The following is a 21,392-nucleotide window of genomic DNA, read 5'->3' as shown; positions in this document are numbered from 1 at the left end:
CGTGGCAAAGATACTCGCCTTGCACTTCCGATACTTCTACTAAAGACAAACTCCCCACCCAAGAGAACTCTTGACCAAGGACTTAGGGGACTTGTTGGTATAGATACCTCTCAGGCACAAATATTGGAAGCACAAGGCTCATTAGCCACTTAAAGTAACGCCAATAAAGCTCAGACATGATGCCGATACCGTATACTTGTGGTATCGGGTAGACCACAGCTAGTCCCACATTGGAAATAAAAGGGTGACAAACTCATCCCCACACTATAAATACATGTCTCTCCACTCACTCAAGGTAAGCCACCATTCTCCACTAACTCCTACATAGTCTACATTCTCACATGTATCTGACTTAGGCATCGGAGAGTCGAAGGTCGGCTAGCCCGATCTTCCCTCTGACCTATGTTCATGGTTGACAGGTACCAGATCTCGGAGATGGAAGCCCTCACGACAACCCCGTTTTTACCACTGAAACACAATGCTTGGAATATTGTATAAAGGTAAATGTGCGCCAATTGTTATTACATTGTTTTTCTATAGCTAATGTCTTTATTTATGAAGTTGAGCATAGGAAATTGTTTATACTGTTATCATGTGAGATAAGATTTATTGAGAATATCATAGTTTTATTGGTATTACCCTAACACATGGTCTCACTTATGTGATCAACACATCATATCCACTATACATGGTACATGTATTTTATTAGATTCATGATTGAAGCTTGCATCAATCAGGGAGATATTCTCATCATGAGGAACATTAAAAATTATTTTACCTAGCCAGGACATATGCACCTTGCACTATTTTTCTCCTTCAACCAGGGTTGTTTTTCTCCTACTGAATTTTTGTTACTTGATAAAGGTTTTTAATGAGACAACATCAAGCGCGTCCAACACCATATCATTTATTGGTGGACATTCAACGGAGAGTATTATAAATGTTATATATACTAGCAAGATCGCCTGCGCGTTGCTGTAATGAAATGGAGAAAAAGTGCTGATTGAAGTGAAGCAGAAGTTTGGACTTCATATTGAATCAACTTCTCTATTGAAACTTTTCGGGAAGATCCAAAGGCTTTAGTATTGGACTTCATATTGAATCAACTTTTCTATTGAGATTTTCCGGGAAGATCCAAAGCCTTTAGTATTATAAGCGCAAGTTTCATCGATGAAGGAGAAATTGTTACAATAGCCAACTTAGCGTGAAGAATAGTCCAAGAAACTAAGGAGAAATTGTAGAAAATCAATGATACGGCATCAAAATGACTATTAAATCACTGCTAAGCTCAATACATAATTATGTGAATAAACAATATGAAACATAATTATAATATATTTATGAATGAGCATAATTATAATGCAGATATTATCAAGGTTTCAATTGTTCCTCCTGCGATCAATTGTATTAAGGAACTTTTTAATTAAACATAAACACAGCAAAGTCACTATCTGCTTTCAACTTTCATCAGACTTGGAATCCAAATTCTGAAATTAGACAATTAAATTCAATCACAAAGAGAGAAACACACCAAGATCACCTTTGATCAAATCCTACTTCTTCCTATTTTAAGCAGATCCAGAATACGTTCATTATCTTTCACTCTCTGTCTTCGTGCAAAAGAACAAAGATGAAATCTCACTTACTTTTGCTAACATATCTGCCATGCAAGCTGCTTTCAAGAATAGAAATGCAAGAAAGGATCTATGAATTCAATTGAAAGTATAAAAAAAAAAATATGAAAATAACAACGAAGCAAACAAATCTTGAAATTATACCAGCTAACATTGCAATAAGCTCAAAAACATTGTGGTCCAACACTCAATTTAATAACCCAACAGACAAACCTTATCATGAATAAACAATTTCAATCACAAACTCTAATACATTACTAAATCGTCTTCCTAACTTTACTTTAACATGCACCCATGGAAACCATTATTTCTCTTCCTAATCTGTCTGAGAATTCATAAAGAGTTTACACCTTTTGACAAAAGTTTAGATTCATCATGTGCACACATCAATCCACTCCAATTGCTATTCAAATTTTCCCATACACTTTTCAGAAGTCGTTTTCCTTATTCAATCAATCATATTAGCGAACCTTTTAATTAAGCATAAACATAGCAAACTCACTATCTGAATTCAACTTTCAATCACAAACAGAAAGAGAAACGCACCAAGATCACATCGAACAACTTGCCTTCGTCAGCCTTGATGAAATCCTAGTTCTTCGTCTTCCATGCACTCTTTGTCCTCACGTGACAGAAAGAGAAACAACAAAAATATATCAGCTCATTCGCACCTAATCCAAACCTAAACTATCAAATCTTCAAAACAACACAGAGGTCTTTCCTCTGTTCCTTCTTTCACCCTCCAAGAATACAGCAGAAAGCTCTTTCTTTTCGATTACGATCCAACTGACTCAATCCCAAATCTCACACTTGTGTTGCGAATACCAAAGTTGAAGAAAACCACTTTGATCTGACTCAGCCCCAAATCTCAATGCTGCCAATACCAAAAACTGACGGACAATAGTTTCACATTTATGATGGTGAAATCTACCTACTGTTGTGACTACCCTATAACAGAAATTGCATCCCCACCATCAAAAAGTAAATATCTAATGTGAGGGATTGATGCAAGCAGAACCAAAATCCAAACAGAGCAAGAATCAAAAACCACATGCATTAAGATATCGAATTCAAATTCAGAATTCGTATGAATTCAACCCAGAACTCTAAATTTCCAAACTTTCTCAGAAAGTGATGTAAAATTAAGGGAAGACGATGAAAATACAAAACAAAACAATTCACTTGAACATTCAAATTCCCACAAATTTGGTATATTTCAATGAGCAGAGCATTGAATAGTCAAATACCCAAATTCATGCTCTTCCAGTCCCCTTGTCCCTCATCTCGTCTCCTCTCCTCTCTTTTGTTGTGTGTCAAAAAAAATCCCAGAAAGTAGAAAATCCACTTGACCAAATCAGCTTCCCTTACCACTGGCAGACAATTTCACCAGAAATTAGAGCCAATTTGATGGTGTTTTTTTTAGGCGGCCTCGATTAAGCAGCATGCATGGATGATATAACTCCCAGAAGTTGTTGGCCGGTGAGTGGAGGTGGAGTTTAGTTGTTGATTTCTCTTTCATTGTTCTCTCTTCGTGGAGCAAGGAAATAGAGCCACGCGGAAAGCCTCGGACGCAAATGAAGACGTACACCTGTCAGGGCAATCAGGTAAAAAGCCAAAGAGAATGCAGGGGCAAAACGGGCTGGTCACTGTAGTACTATTCATTCAACAGTACCATTCTCATTTTACTTTTATATATGTATAATGTGGTTGTCCACGTAAATACTCATAGTTATATTTTTATGATGTGAACATTAGTACTCACATATAAATGGACCTAATGAGAGAATGAATTAAACACTTCTACCTCCTCATATATTATGTCTCTCTTTGTTCTCTTTCTCTTATTCTTTATTATTATTATTATTTTTTGGATAGATGGGGGCCAAAAGGCCCGACAAAACAAACAACTAAAAATCACAAATTACAGTCCTAGATCTAGGACTAGCACACAAATCATCAAGCAATGCATTGATAACTTGCGGAGGAGGTTGCTCCATGAAATGCACTCCAAGATCAGCACCAACACCATCTTTAGACAGCAAATCAGCAACCAAGTTTATTTCTCGATAAACATGTCGAATGTCACAACTCAAGAACTGTCCCCGCAAAAATTGACAGCTGCACAAAACTGACCGAAGAGGATGTAGGTCATTAACCCCATTGTTGATTAAGTTCACTAAAACCTCAGAGTCACATTCAACAATAAGATGTTGGCAGCGATTTTTGCTAGCCAATTGTAGACCAAGTAAGAGCCCCCAAGCCTCAGCTTGTAAAACAGTTCCATTACCAAGACTAGCAGAAAAGCCAGAAATCCAAGTACCACTGTGATCCCTCAAAACCCCTCCTGCACCAATAAGTCCATTTGGTCCCCTAGCTCCATCAACATTAAGTTTAAAGTAGTGGTCAGGAGGTTTAGACCAAGATAAAAATATAGTAGAAGTTCTACGACTGGCAACAGAACCAATATTAGCAATCTTCCAATCATTAGCAGCATCTAAAATGATTTTGCTAGAAATTGAAAGAGGGTAGAAGTTACCATTAAAAACTGCCATGTTGCGCCATTTCCATATGTACCAGCATGTATATACAAAAACACCACACCATTTTAGACCATCAAAGCAAGGTCTATTGCAGTGAGTGTTAGCAGCCAACCAATCATACCAATCTAATTGCATAGACCTTGCAATAGTATCTAGGCACACAACACCATTCCACACATTCTTAGCAGAGGGACAATCTCTAAGCATGTGAATAAGAGTTTCCGGATGTTCATGACAAATAGGGCAAGAAGGATCAGAAGCTAACCTTCTTTTAACTCTTTCAACATTAGTGAGAATTCTGCCTTGACATAACATCCACATAAATGTCTTTAGTTTAGGAGGAATAGGGAGTTTCCAAATAAAGTACCAGGGAAACGCATCATAATTTTCTTCCTTAATCAAGGCCAAGTAAGCTGATTTCACAGAGAAACACCCATTAGAAGTCTCACCCCATATAATTCTGTCAGGGCCACTTCCTTCGAAACCAACAGGAATATGCATAATCATTTTGATAATGTCTTCATCAAAGTAAGATCGTAGCAAACTTAAATTCCATCCATTATCTTCCCAAAAGTCACAAACTTTCCAATTAAGATCAACACTGGGAGGAACAGAAACAACATTGATTAAAGGTCCAATAGGCAGCCAAGCATCAGTCCAGAAATTAATAGTAGTACCAGTTCCAATCCTCCACAACAAACCTTTTTTCAGAAGCTGAATGCCTGCCACAACACTTCTCCAAGTACTAGAGCATCCAGAGGGACTAGAGTATTGAGGGTGCAGAAAAGGAACATCACTAATGTACTTCTTATGTAGCACTTTGCTCCACAGGCCCTTATCACCCTGAGAAAGTCTCCAACCTAATTTAGCAAGCATAGCCTGATTCATATGTTTTGTAGCTTTAATACCCAAACCACCAAATTGCTTAGGTCTGCACACAAGATCCCAATTAACTAAATGAATTTTCTTTTCCCCATTGCAATCACCCCAAAGAAAGTTTCTGTTAATTCGATCAAGCTTATCACAAATAGACATAGGGAGCTTCACAGTTTGCATCGCATAAACTGGCATGGAAGAAGTGACTGAATGGATAAGTGTAAGCCTTCCAGCCAAGCTAAGCAGTTTACTCTTCCATCCTGAAAGTCTACTTTGGACTTTGTCAACAATAGAAGCATAAGTCTGATTGGTAACTTTAGAATGAATAAGAGGCATCCCCAAGTATTTACCAAGATTAGTAGTGAGATTAGAACCACAAATATTGCTAATATTTCTGGCCAGAGACTTAGAAACATTGGGAGAGCAAAACAGCACAGATTTAGAATAACTAACCTCTTGCCCAGACAGAGCACAAAATAGATCCAAGCATCTCTTAAGAATTTTAGCTTGAGCACAGCTAGCCTCGGCAAAGAGAATAAGATCATCTGCAAAGAACAAATGGGAAATGAAAGGACCAGAACCAGAGGCCCTAACAGGCTTCCAGTGACCAGCTTGCACATTAGAAGTAATCAGATGCGATAATTTTTCCATACAAAGGACAAACAGATAAGGAGACAAGGGATCTCCTTGTCTAATGCCTCTGCTAGCCTTGAAAGTACTAGAAAGCTCACCATTAACGCAAACCTGAAAGCTTGTGGAAGAAACACAACTCATAACCAATTTGACAATATTCTCAGGGAAGCATGCTTCATATAAAACTGACTCAATGAAGTTCCAATTAAGCCTATCATAAGCTTTGGATAGATCAATTTTCCAGGCCATGAATCCTTTCTTACCAACAGAGCGTTGGAACTTATGCAAAACCTCATGAGCAATAATAATATTGTCAGTAATATGCCTACCAGGTACAAAACTTACCTGGTTAGGACTAATAAGATTCTTAAGAAGAGGTCTGATACGAGCAACCAACACCTTGGAGATAGCTTTATAGAGAGTATTACAAAGGCTAATGGGTCTGAAGAGAGCCAAACTCTGAGGACTAGCCACTTTGGGAACAAGAGTAATTAGAGTGTGGTTAAGCCCATCAGGAATTTTCCCAGAATGCATAACAGAACTAACCAACTGAAAAATTTCCTCAGCAAGGATATCCCAATGGCGATGATAGAAAAGAGTAGGAAATCCATCAGCACCAGGAGATTTCAAGCCCCCAATATTGAACACAGCATTTTTAACCTCATCCCTGGAAATGCATTTACTCAGCTTTCTCAAATCACAACTATCCAGAGTAGGAAATAGATAAGGAATAATGAATCTCACATCATCAGTAGAATCATAAGAAAATAAATTCGCAAAATACTCAACTGCAATAGCTTTCATACCATTTATTTCACTACATAAAACTCCATCATTGTCAAGAAGAGCCTCAATTCTGTTTCTCCTTCTTCGAACCATGGTTGACATATGAAAAAATTTGGTGTTTTTATCCCCGTTCTGTAGCCATTTCACTCTGGACTTTTGTTGCCAATATAAAGTTTCCTGGTCCCGCACAGCTTCATACTCCTGGATAAGTTGTTGCTCTAGATTAATAAGAAAAGAATTAGAAATCCTATTCGTACATTTCTGAATCCCAGCAATACGAGCCAGCAGTCTTCTTTTCATTTTAAAAAGATTACCAAACACAGTGGAGTTCCACTCGTTGAGATCACAGGCAAGTTGAACAACTTTATTTTGCAGGGTACCATTATAGCTTTTCCACTGATCATGAACAAACTGATTATAACTAATGTTTCCCATCCACATCGCCTGGAAACGAAACGGTCTATTTGCACCAGTGGTAATGACAGAAGAATTAGACTGTAGAAAAAGAGGGCAATGATCAGACTTCATACGTGGTAAATGTTGAATAAAAGCTTCAGGGAAGGCAAGTTTCCATAAATCATTACAAAACCCCTATCAAGTCATTCTTTAACCCTCTTATTAGTCCAAGTGAAAGCAGATCCATGAAACCCCAGATCAATCAAACCATATTGATCAATCCACCTCTTCATCCCACCAATTTTTCCAGCCATTGAACCCCCATTTTTATCAGCACTACAATATAATTCATTGAAATCCCCAATAATTAACCAAGGAAGCTGACATCGAATAGCAAAGGCAGATAGATAATTCCATAGTTGGCATCTCAAAGAGGTTGTAGGACTAGCATAAATAGCTGAAAGGAACCATTCCTGAGAACCATCCACAGAAACTTTAAGAGTGACAGACTGAGAATTACTATCAACAAACTCCACATGCATTTTATTCCTATCGAATAAAACCCAAACTCCTCCAGAAAAACCCACTGCTTCAGACACTTCAGCATCAGGAAACCCTTGTCTTCGAAGAAAATTTTTAACTCTAGAGAAAAGAACTCTAGGCTCGCAGATAATTAAAATATCAACCTTATATAAATGGACAAGATCGGGAATAGATGATTTAAACTTCTTACCCCCAGCACCTCGCACATTCCAACATAAAATTTTAAACATTGTAAGATGAAGATAAGGTAGGGAGGAATCCCTTAATTTTCAGAAATAACACCTTCCACAAGAAGGGAAGGCACCTCTTGAACTTGTGTCAAAACACTGTTATCTGCAAAGGTCTTCTCAACAAAATTTTCAGCTGCATTTGACACTGTATCCTCCATTGAACAATCCCCATTCGACATTTTCTCCTCCGGAGGACAATGACCAAACACTGCTGGAACACAACAACTTGGTATGTTATTCTCCTGACAAACACTAGTACTAAAACTCACACCAATAGTACTAGTACCAGGATTAGTTAAAACTTTGCTCTTCCTCTGATACCGCATAGTGGATTTGGGCACAACTCCACTGCTAGAGGGCCCAATCACTTCATTAGACATATCTTTCATTGGAACCCTTGCAGGAAGCTTATCTTTCAGCCTTTTGATTTTTTCATTCATCACTCTCTTTCCATTGCTCTTATCAGAGGCTTTATCATCAGTTTCTTTAGACACCTTGGTCTGCTGAACTGTCTCTTGTAGGTTCTTCCAAAGCTTAACAATTGGTGGATCAGAAGGAGGAGCTGGTTCATTGCTAAGAGAAGCATTTGTCTCATTTCCGATATTCTCCTCTCCAGAAGCCTCCTGAAGCACTGCAAAACGAGACCCAGAGCCTTGAACTTTCTTAACATCCCCATTGTCAGCATTAGTTCTTCTTTTATTCTTGTATGTCATCAACATCCAAGGACCCATGTCCTTCTTCATAACGGGCGGAGAGGGAACCACATTCACTTGGGCGGTATCCATATCTTGCTTAATATTATGATTGGGATCATCTGGACCACTACCAACATTGGATGTAGGAATAGCATTCGCATAAGCATTAGCGCCAGTAACATTCTCAGTGTGGATATAGGGACATTTATCCTTAACATGACCATAGCAGCCACATTCAAAACAGATCATAGAAATTCCTTCATAGACAACTCCATAAGCCACACCCTCGACTTCTACAAATGGTCTCAAAGGTTTACTCAAGTCAACTTCAATACAGACACGGGCAAATTTGCCTCTAGCTTGGCCAAGAGTCACCTGATCAATCTTCACAACATCCCCAATTATCCTACCAATCTTAGCAATTGTGAATTCCTTAAAGTATTTCACAGGCAAACCACAGAGTCTTACCCATAAAGCCATTCGACTTATTTTCTCCTCAGCTGGATCAAACTCAGGTCTCCATTTCTGCACCACCAATGTTTGCCCAGCTAGGATCCAAGGTCCACCACAAAGAACCTGATTCATATCTTCATCAAGGTTGAATTTAACAATGAAATAATCATTAGGAAGATCAATCAAATGCCAACCACCCTTCAGCTGCCATTTTCTCCTTAAACCCCTTAGCATAAAATCAAACGCATTAGTAGAATTTGGCTTCCCCATCAATTTGATAACTACAGCACTACGCCAGTCATAATCGAGTTTATTATGAATTTTCTGAGAAAAGGAGACGTTGAGACCATGCTTACCAGCAGAGTAAGAATAATCCTCATCAGTCATCTCGAAGTCTTCTACCATGGTTTGATGGAATCGATCAACTGGGTTTTTCAATAGACTTGCATAGCTGGGCACAGGTGAAGGAGCAGGATTCTCAACCCGTCGCGAATCCAAGTCTTCCATTCTGAGAGCCGCCAATTCAGAACTCAGCTCCGTACCGTTTCGATTTCGTTTTCGTTGGAACAAGGAACCACCTCCTTCTCCGCCGCTTCCCGGTGGAAGGGCGGAGAAGGTGAACACCGGGGACGCCACCAGGCAACAAGAATGGCTCAATAGATGCCGGAGATAAGAGGTCAACGCCGATGAACACCACAGTCAATTATCACGAACGGTTGCTATCACCGAGAGAAAAGGGTAAGGCGCGTGAGGAGAACTATTTTCTTTATCTCTTATTCTTTAGTTTATATCAGGAATATTTTTTTTTTGAAGTATATATTTTCTGGTTAGTTAGGTATATAGAGAAAATACAAATATAGCTTTATTCAAACTTTTCACTTTGTTATATGAAATTCCTTCATCCTGCATCAAAATCAGACAAACGCATTTTATTCTTCTTTTTTTCTTTACATGCATCTCTTCCTCATGTAATTTTTACATCAACCATTTATGGCAATACACCTCAAGTGTTGTTGTCGAACAGCATTCGACACTGTCCATATATAGAGCACCATTTTGATGAAACAAGCTTCTAGTAATAAGTCACTCAAACAGTTCATAACTTCTGATTGGTTCTTATCAAACTGTGCACACATTTAACATTTTATACTAAGGCGGCTGAAATATTAATTTATCACCGCATAAAGTTAATATAAAAATAAAATAAAAAATAAAGGTAACCTATCCTAAACCGTACACTACACCAACGTCACTAGTACTAGTACCAAAACCAGATACCCCATTCAGATCTCTCCACCTGACCCACACCAAAACCAGCACCCAACTCCCTCCCTCCCTCCCTCACAGAACCTCTGAAATCTCAACAATGGCGTCTTCCTCTCTCTTCCAATCCCCCTCCTTCTCTCTCAAACCCCAGAAACCCATTTCCCCACCCTCCACCAGACCCCATTTCACCACCACCATCAAATGCTCCTCGTCCTCCTCCGCCGCCAAATGCCGCGACAACATCCGCGACGACGCCCACCGCCACAACACCACCCACACCCACCACTTCTCCGCCAAGTACGTCCCCTTCAACTCCCCCGCAGACGACACGTCGTCCGAGTCCTACTCCCTCGACGAGGTCGTCTACCGCTCCCAGTCCGGCGGCCTCCTCGACGTCCAGCACGGCATGGCCGCCCTCAAGAACTACGACGGCAAGTATTGGCGCGACCTCTTCGACTCCCGCGTCGGCAAACCCACCTGGCCCTATAGCTCTCGTGTCTGGTCCAAGAAGGAGTGGGTCCTCCCTGAGATCGACAGCGACGACATCGTCTCCGCCTTCGAGGGCAACTCCAACCTCTTCTGGGCCGAGCGCTACGGCAAAACAGTCCTCGGCATGAACGAGCTCTGGGTCAAGCACTGCGGCATCAGCCACACCGGCTCCTTCAAGGACCTAGGCATGACCGTCCTCATCAGCCAGGTCAATCGCCTCCGCAAAATGAACCGCCCCGTCGTCGGCGTCGGATGCGCCTCCACCGGCGACACCTCCGCCGCCCTGTCCGCCTACTGCGCCTCCGCCGGGATCCCCTCCATTGTGTTTCTGCCGGCGAATAAGATCTCCATGGCCCAGCTGGTCCAGCCCATCGCAAACGGGGCCTTTGTGCTGAGCATCGACACCGATTTCGATGGCTGTATGAATCTGATTCGAGAAGTGACTGCAGAATTGCCGATTTATTTAGCTAATTCTCTGAACAGTTTGAGACTGGAGGGCCAGAAAACAGCTGCTATTGAGATTCTGCAGCAGTTTGATTGGCAGGTCCCGGATTGGGTTATAGTTCCGGGAGGCAATCTCGGAAATATATATGCATTCTACAAAGGGTTTCATATGTGTAAGGAATTGGGGCTGGTTGATAAGATTCCTAGACTTGTGTGTGCTCAAGCTGCAAATGCAAACCCTTTGTACTTGCATTACAAGTCCGGGTGGGATGAGGAGTTCAAGCCTGTGAAGGCAAACACTACATTTGCGTCTGCAATTCAGATTGGGGATCCTGTTTCCATTGACAGGGCCGTGTATGCGCTGAAGAAGTCGGATGGGATTGTGGAGGAGGCGACCGAGGAGGAGTTGATGGATGCAATGGCGCAAGCGGATTCTACCGGCATGTTTATATGTCCTCACACTGGTGTGGCGCTGGCGGCGTTGATCAAGCTCCGGAATAAGGGGGTTATAGGCCCTACGGAGAGGACTGTGGTGGTGAGCACGGCTCATGGGTTGAAGTTCACGCAGGCGAAGATTGATTATCACTCTAAGGAGATTCCGGATTTGGCTTGCCGGTTTGCTAACCCACCGGTTCAAGTGAGGGCAGATTTTGGGTCGGTTATGGATGTTTTGAAGAAGTACTTGAGTAAGTCAGAGGCTCCAAAGCATTAGTTTTGTAGAGGGCAGTGTTCTAGTGTGTTCTGCTCTAGTGCTTCATGTACTCGAAATGTTATTTGTTATTTTGCTTAGAGCCTTTAGGCATTGGTATTGTTCTCTATGTGCTTTTTGCTTTGGTGATTCAATGTAGGATGAGGAACTGTTTTAGCTTGTAGTGCTCAGAATATGGTGGAGAAGGGAGTCATTTATAAGGCAGCATTGCCAAATTTTGTGTTTGAGTTCATTATCATATGAATTTCACCACATTTTTCCTTATGACAAGTATTCTTTAGCTTCCAAGTCTCTACTTGCATTTTGTATCTTACAGATTTCTCCTTTCCACTTATGTTCTGTGAATTGCTTGTTTCCTTGCTTTGTTCGGTATCTGATAGTAAGCAGGAGAAACTTCTGATTGCTTCCTTGCTTGCTTAATTGCTGAAAGAGCAGTGAAATCGTTAGCTCCTTCCCCAAGGGCAGCTGAGGCCTTGGCAATCGTGCAAGCTGTTTTTCCAAGGATTAATTACTATTTACACGTTTCATCGTTTCAGTCATTGACCTTCGAATTTCACTTAAAAAGTCCCTGAACTCTCAATTTCCTTCCAATTAGTGCCTGCCGTCAAAATTTTCTGTTAAAGTTGCCAAAAATGTCTATTATGCCCTCACTTAATTTTTTTAAATTTTTTTTTCTCTCTTTTATTTCTTTTTTCATTTCACCTCTTGAAGGTCTGTGGATTGGAACCATCTTGATAAGGAGATGAACAAAAGGATGCGAGAGAGCCGGAAGAAGAAGAGGTAAAAAAAAAAAAAATGAGAGGAACAAATTTTTTTTTAGGGGCCGTGACCATCAGCCCCAATATTGGGCAATTTTAGCCCACTTACACCAGCAAAAGAAAACTGTTCCCACTAACCCAAACATGCAAGAAAAAGACCATTTTACCCACTAACCCACCTAACTCATTAAGGCGGTTCCGTTTCCATTTTCAGTTTCAAAAAAATTTCGTCTCTTCATCTTTCTCTCGCTCTCCCTCTCGCTCTCGATTCTTGGTTTCCGAATCTCGCTCTCGATTCTCAGTTACTCCACCAACTCTGCTATCTAGACCAACTCAGCGGCGCTTCAACATTCTCCGGCGTCTGTATTGATAGAAAGTGAGTGAAAATCTCTTTTCCGTTTCATATTCTTTTCCTTTCTGTGAGATCTGTACTTGTTCGTAGCATAGGTTTGGTTAATCGAGTGGGTAAATGACAAGAATAGGATTATTCATGTTTCAAAATCTGAAAAATTTAGGGTTTCGGTTTCAAATCTGTTACAAATTCATGTTGTGGTGAAGTAGATGCCTATTTGGCCCCAATAGGCATGTATTGCCCCCCAATACATGTATACTGTCATAATGGACATGTCTATTGCCCCCAATAGGCATGTATTGCCCCCCAATAGGCATGTATTGCCCCCAATACATGGTATTTTTTTAGTACTGTCATGTGATTGAGCTTAGTACTGTTGTTCAACTGGGGCAAAAATAGGCATGTATTGCCCCCCAATACATGTCTACTGTCATAATGGACATGTCTATTGCCCCCTATTGACATGTATTGCCCCCCAATAGGCATGTATATCCCCCCAATACATGGTATTGAGTTCAACTGGGGCAAAAATAGGCATGTATTGCCCCCCAATAGGCATGTATACTGTCATAATGGACATGTCTATTGCCCCCCAATAGGCATGTATTGCCCCCCAATTGACATGTATTGCCCCCCAATAGGCATGTATTGGTTCCCAGCAAAAGCTTCTGTTGTGATGAAGTAGATGTCTATTGGGGGCCAATACATGTCTTTTGTCCCAATAGACATGTTTATTCGGACAAAGAAGCTTCTGTTCTGTGCAGTAGATGACTATTGGGGGGCAATAGATGTTTACTGAAGTTCAATAGTTGAGGTGTTGATCATTATTAATGATTTTTTATTTTTTTGTTCATGAACAGAATGGCAAGAACAAAGCGACCACAAGTCAGTTCCAGCTCTGAAGAAGATAAGGAAGAAACAAAACGGGAAACACTTCAGCAAAGGCTGACAGAATTAAAGAATAAGAAGAAATCTAGAAGAGAAGAAGAAACTTCTACTGAAGATGAAGAAACAGAAGAACAGGCGGAAACAGAAGAAGAAGTAGAAGAAGAAACAGATGAAGAAGTAGTAGAAGAAGAAGAAGGAGAAGAAGAAGAAGAAGAAGAAGAAGAAGAAGAAGAAGAAGAAGAAGAAGATGATGATGATGATGATGATGATGACAGAGAAACGACACAAAGGTTCTTTGTCCAGACAAGAAGTCAAAGGAGTAAGAAAAGACAACAGTCTGACTATGACAAGGATGAACAGACAACGAAAAAGAAGATTAAAATGGAAAAGTCAAAGACAAAAGAGAAAAAGCCAAAGAAAGAGGGAAGGAAGAAGAAAGAAGATAGAAAAGAAAATGCAAAGATCGAGTGCAGGCAACAGAAATGCACTCTAAGTGCTTTCTGGAGATTGATTGACACATACAGAGACAAAATCCCAAAAGAGGCTTGGGATATTTTGAGTACTACTGTATTTTGGGGGATGATCCGGCCATTTTTCGAGAAGAAGCTCACTGAAACTCAGCTACACAAACATGAGGCCGACTTGGAGATTATATTGAAGTACTTTGATGTTAAAAAAGCCAAGTTTGTGTTCGGGGACACAGAAATGGAAATAACATTGGAAGACATAAATCAATTGTTTGACCTGCCAACAACTGGTATTGAATGGGATCTAAGCAAGAAGGTGCTTAAGGAGGAACGGAAAGCATCTTCGATATTTGATGTCAATATGAGGAAAGAAACAGTAATCAAACCTGATCTGGAAAAGGCACTTGGCAAGGAGCTCAACAAGAAGAAGGCTAATCCCAAGATAATTGCGGCACTGATTATCATGTACCTCTTCAACGCATTCCTCTTCAGGAGGACATCTACAACCTTAACATGGGACCTCATCAACGCTTGTGAAGACCTAGACAACATAAACAGCTTCAATTGGGCCAAGATGGTACTCAATTTTCTGATGGATGGGCTTCAGAGGTATCGAAAAGATCATCCGTCAACTCTTTCTGGCTGCCTCCTTCTCATATATGTAAGTACCATACATCATTTCTTGAGTATTGGGGGGCAATAGACATCTATTGGCCCCCAATACAGTATAATTGGGTGTCTGTTGTTCATTTACTAACAAAAATGGTTTTTTTTACAGTACTGGTTCTTGGAGAAAACAAAGATCAGAAACTGGATTCAAGGAATGGAGGATGAAAAACCGCGATTTGTGAGGTGGTCAATAAAGGAGCTGTTCAACCTGCAGAAGCTCCACCAGAATCCAGACTGGCCGGAGGAGTTAATAAGAGAAGGGCCGTGGTTGGAACATAACTTCGTCAAGTTATTGGAGATGGAAGAGGAGCAGGAAACACCAACTTTCACCAACTGGGTAAGTTAGTAGGTACATTGGAACTTTACAAATTGTCTATTGCGGGGCAGTAGACCTGTCTTGGCACACCAATACTGGGTTTATAATGTCTCTATTGGGGGGCAATAGATATCTATTGGACCCCAATACAGGTTTTGTAAAGTGTCTACTGGCCCCCAATAGACGTCTATTGCCCCCAATGATGGTAATTTTTTTTTGACTTTTTTGTTGTTTTATTGGTTGCAGGTTCCACAAGCGAGTCAGGAAGAGAAAGAAGAGAACATTAGGGTTACTGGGAACATGAGAGTTCTGCTAAAGGAGATGAATACAGTGATTGAAGACGAAGGTGACAAAAAGAAATTGGAAGAGAAAATGAAGACTATCTTACAAGCAAATGAAAACTTGGCAAACCATATTAAGGTGCTTTGGGAAAAGATTATGGTTGCTGATGACAAGATTTTGTCTATGGAGAACAAAGTGACTAAAGCGATGCAAGAAAACAGAGCGCACAAAAACCACATCAGAGCTCTGAACAAATTGTTGGCAAAGGCAAATGGGAAGAAACCTGATGAGGAAAGTAGTGATCAGAGAGCTAATCAACTTCAGATGGTGCTGGTGTCAACGGAGCAAGAAGATGGAACGGGGTATGAATATGATAGACGCCAAGCTGAATATCAACCTCAAACACCAGTGAACGAAGAACCAAGGGGAGGTGATCCAGTTAACGCAGTTCCTCAATCTTTCAAGAAATCAGAAGAGGAAATACTAAATGAGGAGGAGATACTAAATGCTGTAGAAGCAGAAAAAATAGATATAATTGTCTCGACAATTCTCGAAGCAGCTAATTCGGCAGAAATGGCAGAACCAGAGAAGAAAGAAACTGCAACAAAGACAGAAGACATGAAAGAGAAGGAAAAGGTTGCCATGCATTCTATTGAGAGGAACGTGAAACAAAACAAGAGAAAGGCATCAACTAAGGACAAGGATGAGGATTTTGAGTATGACACTCCAGAGATCTTGAAGACTTACGGAAAGAAAAGAAAGACTGCTCCACAAGAACAGCCAAAGCAGAGAAAGAAAGCCGAACAGAAGGTGGCAACAAACCTGCAGAAAGGGAAACAAGTGGAGCAGCCAATTCAAATTAAAGATGTGAATTGCGAGAAGTACACTTGGAAAACTTTAAAGCCTCAACTCGCAAGACACTACCAGCAATTCTTTGAGATGGTTGATGACAATTTGTAAGTGTATAGCATAACTATTAAAATTTGAATATTAATGGATTATAGACATGTAATAACTACACATTTTTTTGTTTGTGCAGATATACCTACTGGACAAGTAGAAATGGCATAATAGGGGTAACAAGGGGAGACATGAAGATTATCATCCAAGAGGAAGATTTGGATATTAGTGTAAGTTTTAAATCTTTGTTTGTTTTGGTCCCCAATAGTCACCTATTGTCCCCCAATAGGCATATATTGGTCCCCAATATGTGACTATTGGGGGGCAATATAGGTGCTGAACTTCACATATGTAATACTAACAAATTAAACGATGGCAGGTGATCAAGGCTTACACTGAAATATTACAGAATGAACTGAAAGAAAAGAAGACTCAGATTGGATTGCTGGACATTGAAGCAGCGGTAAGTAATGAAGCAAAAATAGAAGCGTGTCTATAACAATTGAATGATTTAATATGTGTCTATTTCCTGTACAGTACTACGCTATTCAACATGAAAAGAAACTGGCAGACTTCAAGAAAGAAGGAAAGAGCCTTTTGAAAGACGACTTCAAAGGCCATGTGATTGAAATAGAGTTATTTCTAATTGAACAACTGTGGAGTAACTTCAGCTACCCCAAGGTGCTCATCCCGATCCACCATTGCTACAGCCAGCACTACACACTGCTTATCATCGACAATGAGAAAAAATGCTTTGTTCACATGAACTCTATGCTGCCTCCAAAGAAGGAATGGACAAAAGATAATCACCACTACACCAACGCAAACTGGGTGGTAAGTAATAATATCAAAACACTTTGTTTATTTTTCAAAGTGGTCAAATTTAGAATGTCTATTGATGCTTCATGTATCTGTATCAAACAGGTAAAGCACATAAGGAGGTTCATCCATGATGTGAACATGACAGCCAGAAAATTTGACACTGACAGCCAGGATCAAGACAACACAAGAGAAAAGTGTAAAGGTGAGGACGCTCAAGGAGAACTTATCACTGAGGTTGAAGAAATGACCGAAAGAGAGAAAGAGGTCAGAAGGTGGATCTTGGATAATCATATAGGCGAACATGACTACGAGCTTGTAGAAGACTTCAACTGCCCTCAGCAGAAAACCTCATCGTAAGTGCTTCAAAAAGCTTTAATATTTGATTATGATGTGAAAAATGAAAATTTAATTATTACATTTGTGCCAAGTTTTCAGTCTATTGGGGGCCAATACATGCCTATTGGGGGGCAATAAGTACTTTGTTGAGGATCACTAAGTTTAATTCATGATTTACAGGGGGGACTGTGGGCCTTTTATGCTCTATTTCATGGAAAGCATAGTTCACGGAGTGGCACCGAACAAGAAGAAAGCCGATGACATGAGGAAAACAATTCTTGAGAGGTTTGCAATGGAGGAATGTGGTTGGAGTGTTGAAAGATACCATAAAGAAGCTGCACTTACTGCAGGAAACGCACAAAGCTAGAAAATGTAAATTTAAGACCCATATTAATACTACTTTGGGATGATTTGAAAGCTTTTCAATATATTTTCTATTAAGTTGAAAGAATTTGTTTCCAGTTTCTACTGTTTATCATATCACAGGTCAATATTTAAAATACAGGCCCATATTACATACCTGTGCATTTAGACCTCAGAAACCAGGTTCTATTGGGGGCAATAGACATCTATTGGCCCCCAATAAAACTTGTATAGAGCGCCAGAAATAAAATAGTAGGACATCAAACTACATTGCAAATATGCAGGTGTAAAAATTCCACACTTGTTGAACTTCAAGACTCCAAAACTTAGGTTCTATTGGGGGCCAATAGATGTCTATTGGCCCCAATAGACGTTTGTAGGGTCAGTTAGCTTTCACAACCCATTGGAAAAACTTGCAACTCAGAAACAGACATGCTAAAATGAAATAAGATAAAGTTAAAATGAAATAAAAATGGATAGAGCAACCAGAAAAAATCTCAATACAAGTTCTTGAAAAACTTAATCAATTTTATCAGTCAGCAATAAAATTGAAGGACAAATCAATGTCAATAATCTTTGACACCAAATAATGTTAAACTAACCCTGAATAAAATCATCTATTGCCCCCCAGTAGCCTAGTACTGCCCCCCAATACAACCAGTCAGAATGCTAAAACAATTGACAAATTTACTTTCAAATAGGTTCAGTGCAGGTCTTCTTGTTATGCTGTCCCATTTTGCCACATCGGCTGCAACGAATGAGTTTCTTTTCACACTCTCCTCTAGACTTGAACCTCTTGAGCCTAGGCCTCCCAGGAGGCCTCTTTGCATTTGGAGGAAGTATGAAGCCACTGCTAGAAGATTCCGAAGAAGCCATATCAACGTTGGAAATTGGATAAATTGGAAAATCATAGCACTTCTGGCAATAACCAACATGAAAATGCTTATCTATAAAAGCATAAACATCCAATGAGGCAGCTTGAATTGCAGCAAGACCATGGCAGCAAGGAAAGCAGTTAATTGCCCATTTTTTACACGAGCAAGAAAGAGTTCCAAGGTCCACAACATAAGAATACTTTGATCTCACTTCATAAACATTTGTATGGGAGTAATGCACATTGAAACGGCAAGCTTTCTCCATACCTTCTTTCAAACGACCCTCCATAACAGGAGTAAGTTGCGAGGTCCAAAGTTGAGCCTCGTCTCTCCTCTCACCCATCATCTGCATCACCCTAATCCGAGTCTGATCAAGCATAGTGTATACTGGCATCTCACGCTCAACAGCAAACCAAGCATTAAAAGATTCAGCTACACTATTAGCCATAATTCCATAACGGCATCCAGGGAAAAATGCGCGGCACCAATTTTGAACAGGCAAATCAGCAAGAAATGAATCTATAATATCAGCACCACCAACTTCTCTCAACTCTCTTAAATGAAAACGATATTCCTTTTCAGTGCACGAATATGCCAACTCAAAAAACTTCTTTTTAACATCATCTTTCAAAACAGAAGACCCTTTACCGTTGTATTTAGTCATAAGGTTATGCACCAAGTGCTTGTAACAGAAAAGATGAGGATTACCAGGAAATATCTTGTCGAAAGCACTCAATAGTCCAACACCACGATCACTAATAAACGTAATTAATCTACCTTGAGGTTCCAGCAAGTTCTTCAAGTGTTGGAAGAAAAAGGACCAATTAGCATCAGTCTCAGAATCACAGACACACATTGCAAGAGGAAAGAAACCTGCAAACAGAAAAAAATAGTAAGTCTATTGGGGGGCAATATATGTCTATTGGGAGGCAGTACATGATTGCAGCGTGCCGCTGCACTGCCAACGGGAGCGTGCCGCTCCACATTTTCAACAAAAATACAAATAAAAGATCTTAGAAATGAGAAAAGTACCATGATTTCCATTCTTTCCAGTTGCACAAAGTATCTGCCCCTTGTAGACACTCTTCCCAAAAGTCCCATCGACAAACAAGACGGGAAGACAAAATTCAAAGCCTTTAACACAGCCTGCATAAGCTAGGAAAAGCCTCTGAAACCGATTGCTCGATGGATCAACTTCCAAAACAAACGAAGATCCCGGGTTAGTCTCAAATACAGCATCCCTATACCATGTTAACTTGTTAAACGAATCAGCCTCAGAACCATAAATCATTTCCCTAGCCTTCTGCTTTGCTTTCCAAGCAACCTTGTACGATATATCAAACCCATAAGCTGACTTGAACTTGCTGATAATTTCCCTTGGCTTCAATGATAAGTTATAGCTAATGTCCTCTTCAATACATGTCTTGACAATTTTTGATCCCAAAAGCTCATGTTTTTGCTTCCGAAGAACACCTTTGCAAGAGTGCACATTGTTCAAATCACCAATTATAAAGCATCCATTTGCAGGGGATACATAACCACGGACATTCCAATCACATCCTTCAGTTCCCCAATTGGAACAAACCGCATGAATTCTATCCCAATCATTTCTAATAAACACAAAGCTGAACCCAACTTCAACAGCATATTTTCTAAGCTTCTCTCGGAACTCGGAGGAACCTCCACGAAATTTCTGCCCTACACATTGAATGTAACTAGCCCACTCATTCGACAAGTAAGACTTTTGAACTTCAGTCCTAAATGCCTCAGTGAGGTAATCATCTTCATCCACAATACCGGAGCAGCTATCTTCAAATGAAACAGAAGCATTTTTGCTGCAACTTCCATTGTTCTTCAACACCATAATATCAACACAATCCAACTTGTAAATCTTGGCACCGCTAAACAGCATCTGGAAATCGTCATCATTGCGAAGAAAAAAAATAGAACATCCAGGAAGCGAATAATGAAGCTCAATACCATGAGTTGCAGAAAAACTGAACCGTTCACAAATGTATTCTAACAAATGAGCATAGCTCATATATTGATTAATACAAAACATGAAACTTTGTCCAATATGAGTGCACTTAACAGCCAAAGAACCATCCATATTCTTGTATAAAAAACAAAAAACAAAACAAAATCAAACCACTATTGGGCCCCAATAGACACATATTGCCTCCCAATACAGGAGTCTGGAACACCAAAATAACTTCACAGAACAGAAAAAAGTTACTATAAACAACTATTTCTGAGCTTCATTAAAAACTAAGCGTATCAAAAAAGAAAAAAAGCAGCTCTGTAAACCATCTATTGCCCCCAAATATGGGTCTATTGGGGGCCAATAGACACTTCACAAATACCGAAACGGATCGAACTGTTCTAAAACAGAACCACACAAACTTAGCACAACGAAAAAGATCTAACTTAGCACAACAAATTTATAAGCATGAAAATAGCAAATCGAACCAAATCAAAGATGAAATTCACGCTTTTCGAAAAAGAAACAAAAAATAGAATTAAATCATTCGGAAATAACAAACCGCGCAGGAAAACAAACTCAGATTCAATGCAGGTGAATAGCAAACATGGATCAAAAAACAAATCGAAGAAACGGAATTGAAATCGAAGAAATAGTTCAAACCGAGCTGAAGCAGAGTTGAAATATAG

The 21,392-nt window shown here is 40.0% G+C and overlaps 2 protein-coding genes across 2 annotated transcripts; one reads left to right on the top strand and one right to left on the bottom strand.

Moving 5' to 3' along the window:
* Positions 1-10,046: 10,046 nt before the first annotated feature.
* On the top strand, positions 10,047-11,958 carry LOC112189389 (threonine synthase 1, chloroplastic). Its single transcript, XM_024328718.2, has one exon. It carries the CDS (start codon positions 10,153-10,155, stop codon positions 11,695-11,697), a length of 1,545 nt encoding a protein of 514 aa, XP_024184486.1. The 5' UTR covers positions 10,047-10,152; the 3' UTR covers positions 11,698-11,958.
* Positions 11,959-18,497: 6,539 nt separating this feature from the next.
* LOC112184716 lies at positions 18,498-20,634 on the bottom strand. The gene is made up of 3 exons (XM_040513524.1): positions 19,755-20,634; positions 18,990-19,595; positions 18,498-18,710 (listed from the first exon to the last, which is right to left on the bottom strand). The coding sequence occupies exons 1-3, from the start codon at positions 20,632-20,634 to the stop codon at positions 18,541-18,543; spliced, it is 1,656 nt and encodes a 551-aa protein (XP_040369458.1). The 3' UTR covers positions 18,498-18,540.
* Between the last annotated feature and the right edge of the window lie 758 nt (positions 20,635-21,392).

Source organism: Rosa chinensis, chromosome 2 (genome assembly GCF_002994745.2).
Source record: "Rosa chinensis cultivar Old Blush chromosome 2, RchiOBHm-V2, whole genome shotgun sequence".
In the NCBI taxonomy this organism is placed as follows: domain Eukaryota; kingdom Viridiplantae; phylum Streptophyta; class Magnoliopsida; order Rosales; family Rosaceae; genus Rosa; species Rosa chinensis.
Note: the sequence above shows the minus strand (reverse complement) of the source record. Positions and strands in the feature narration are given on the sequence as shown.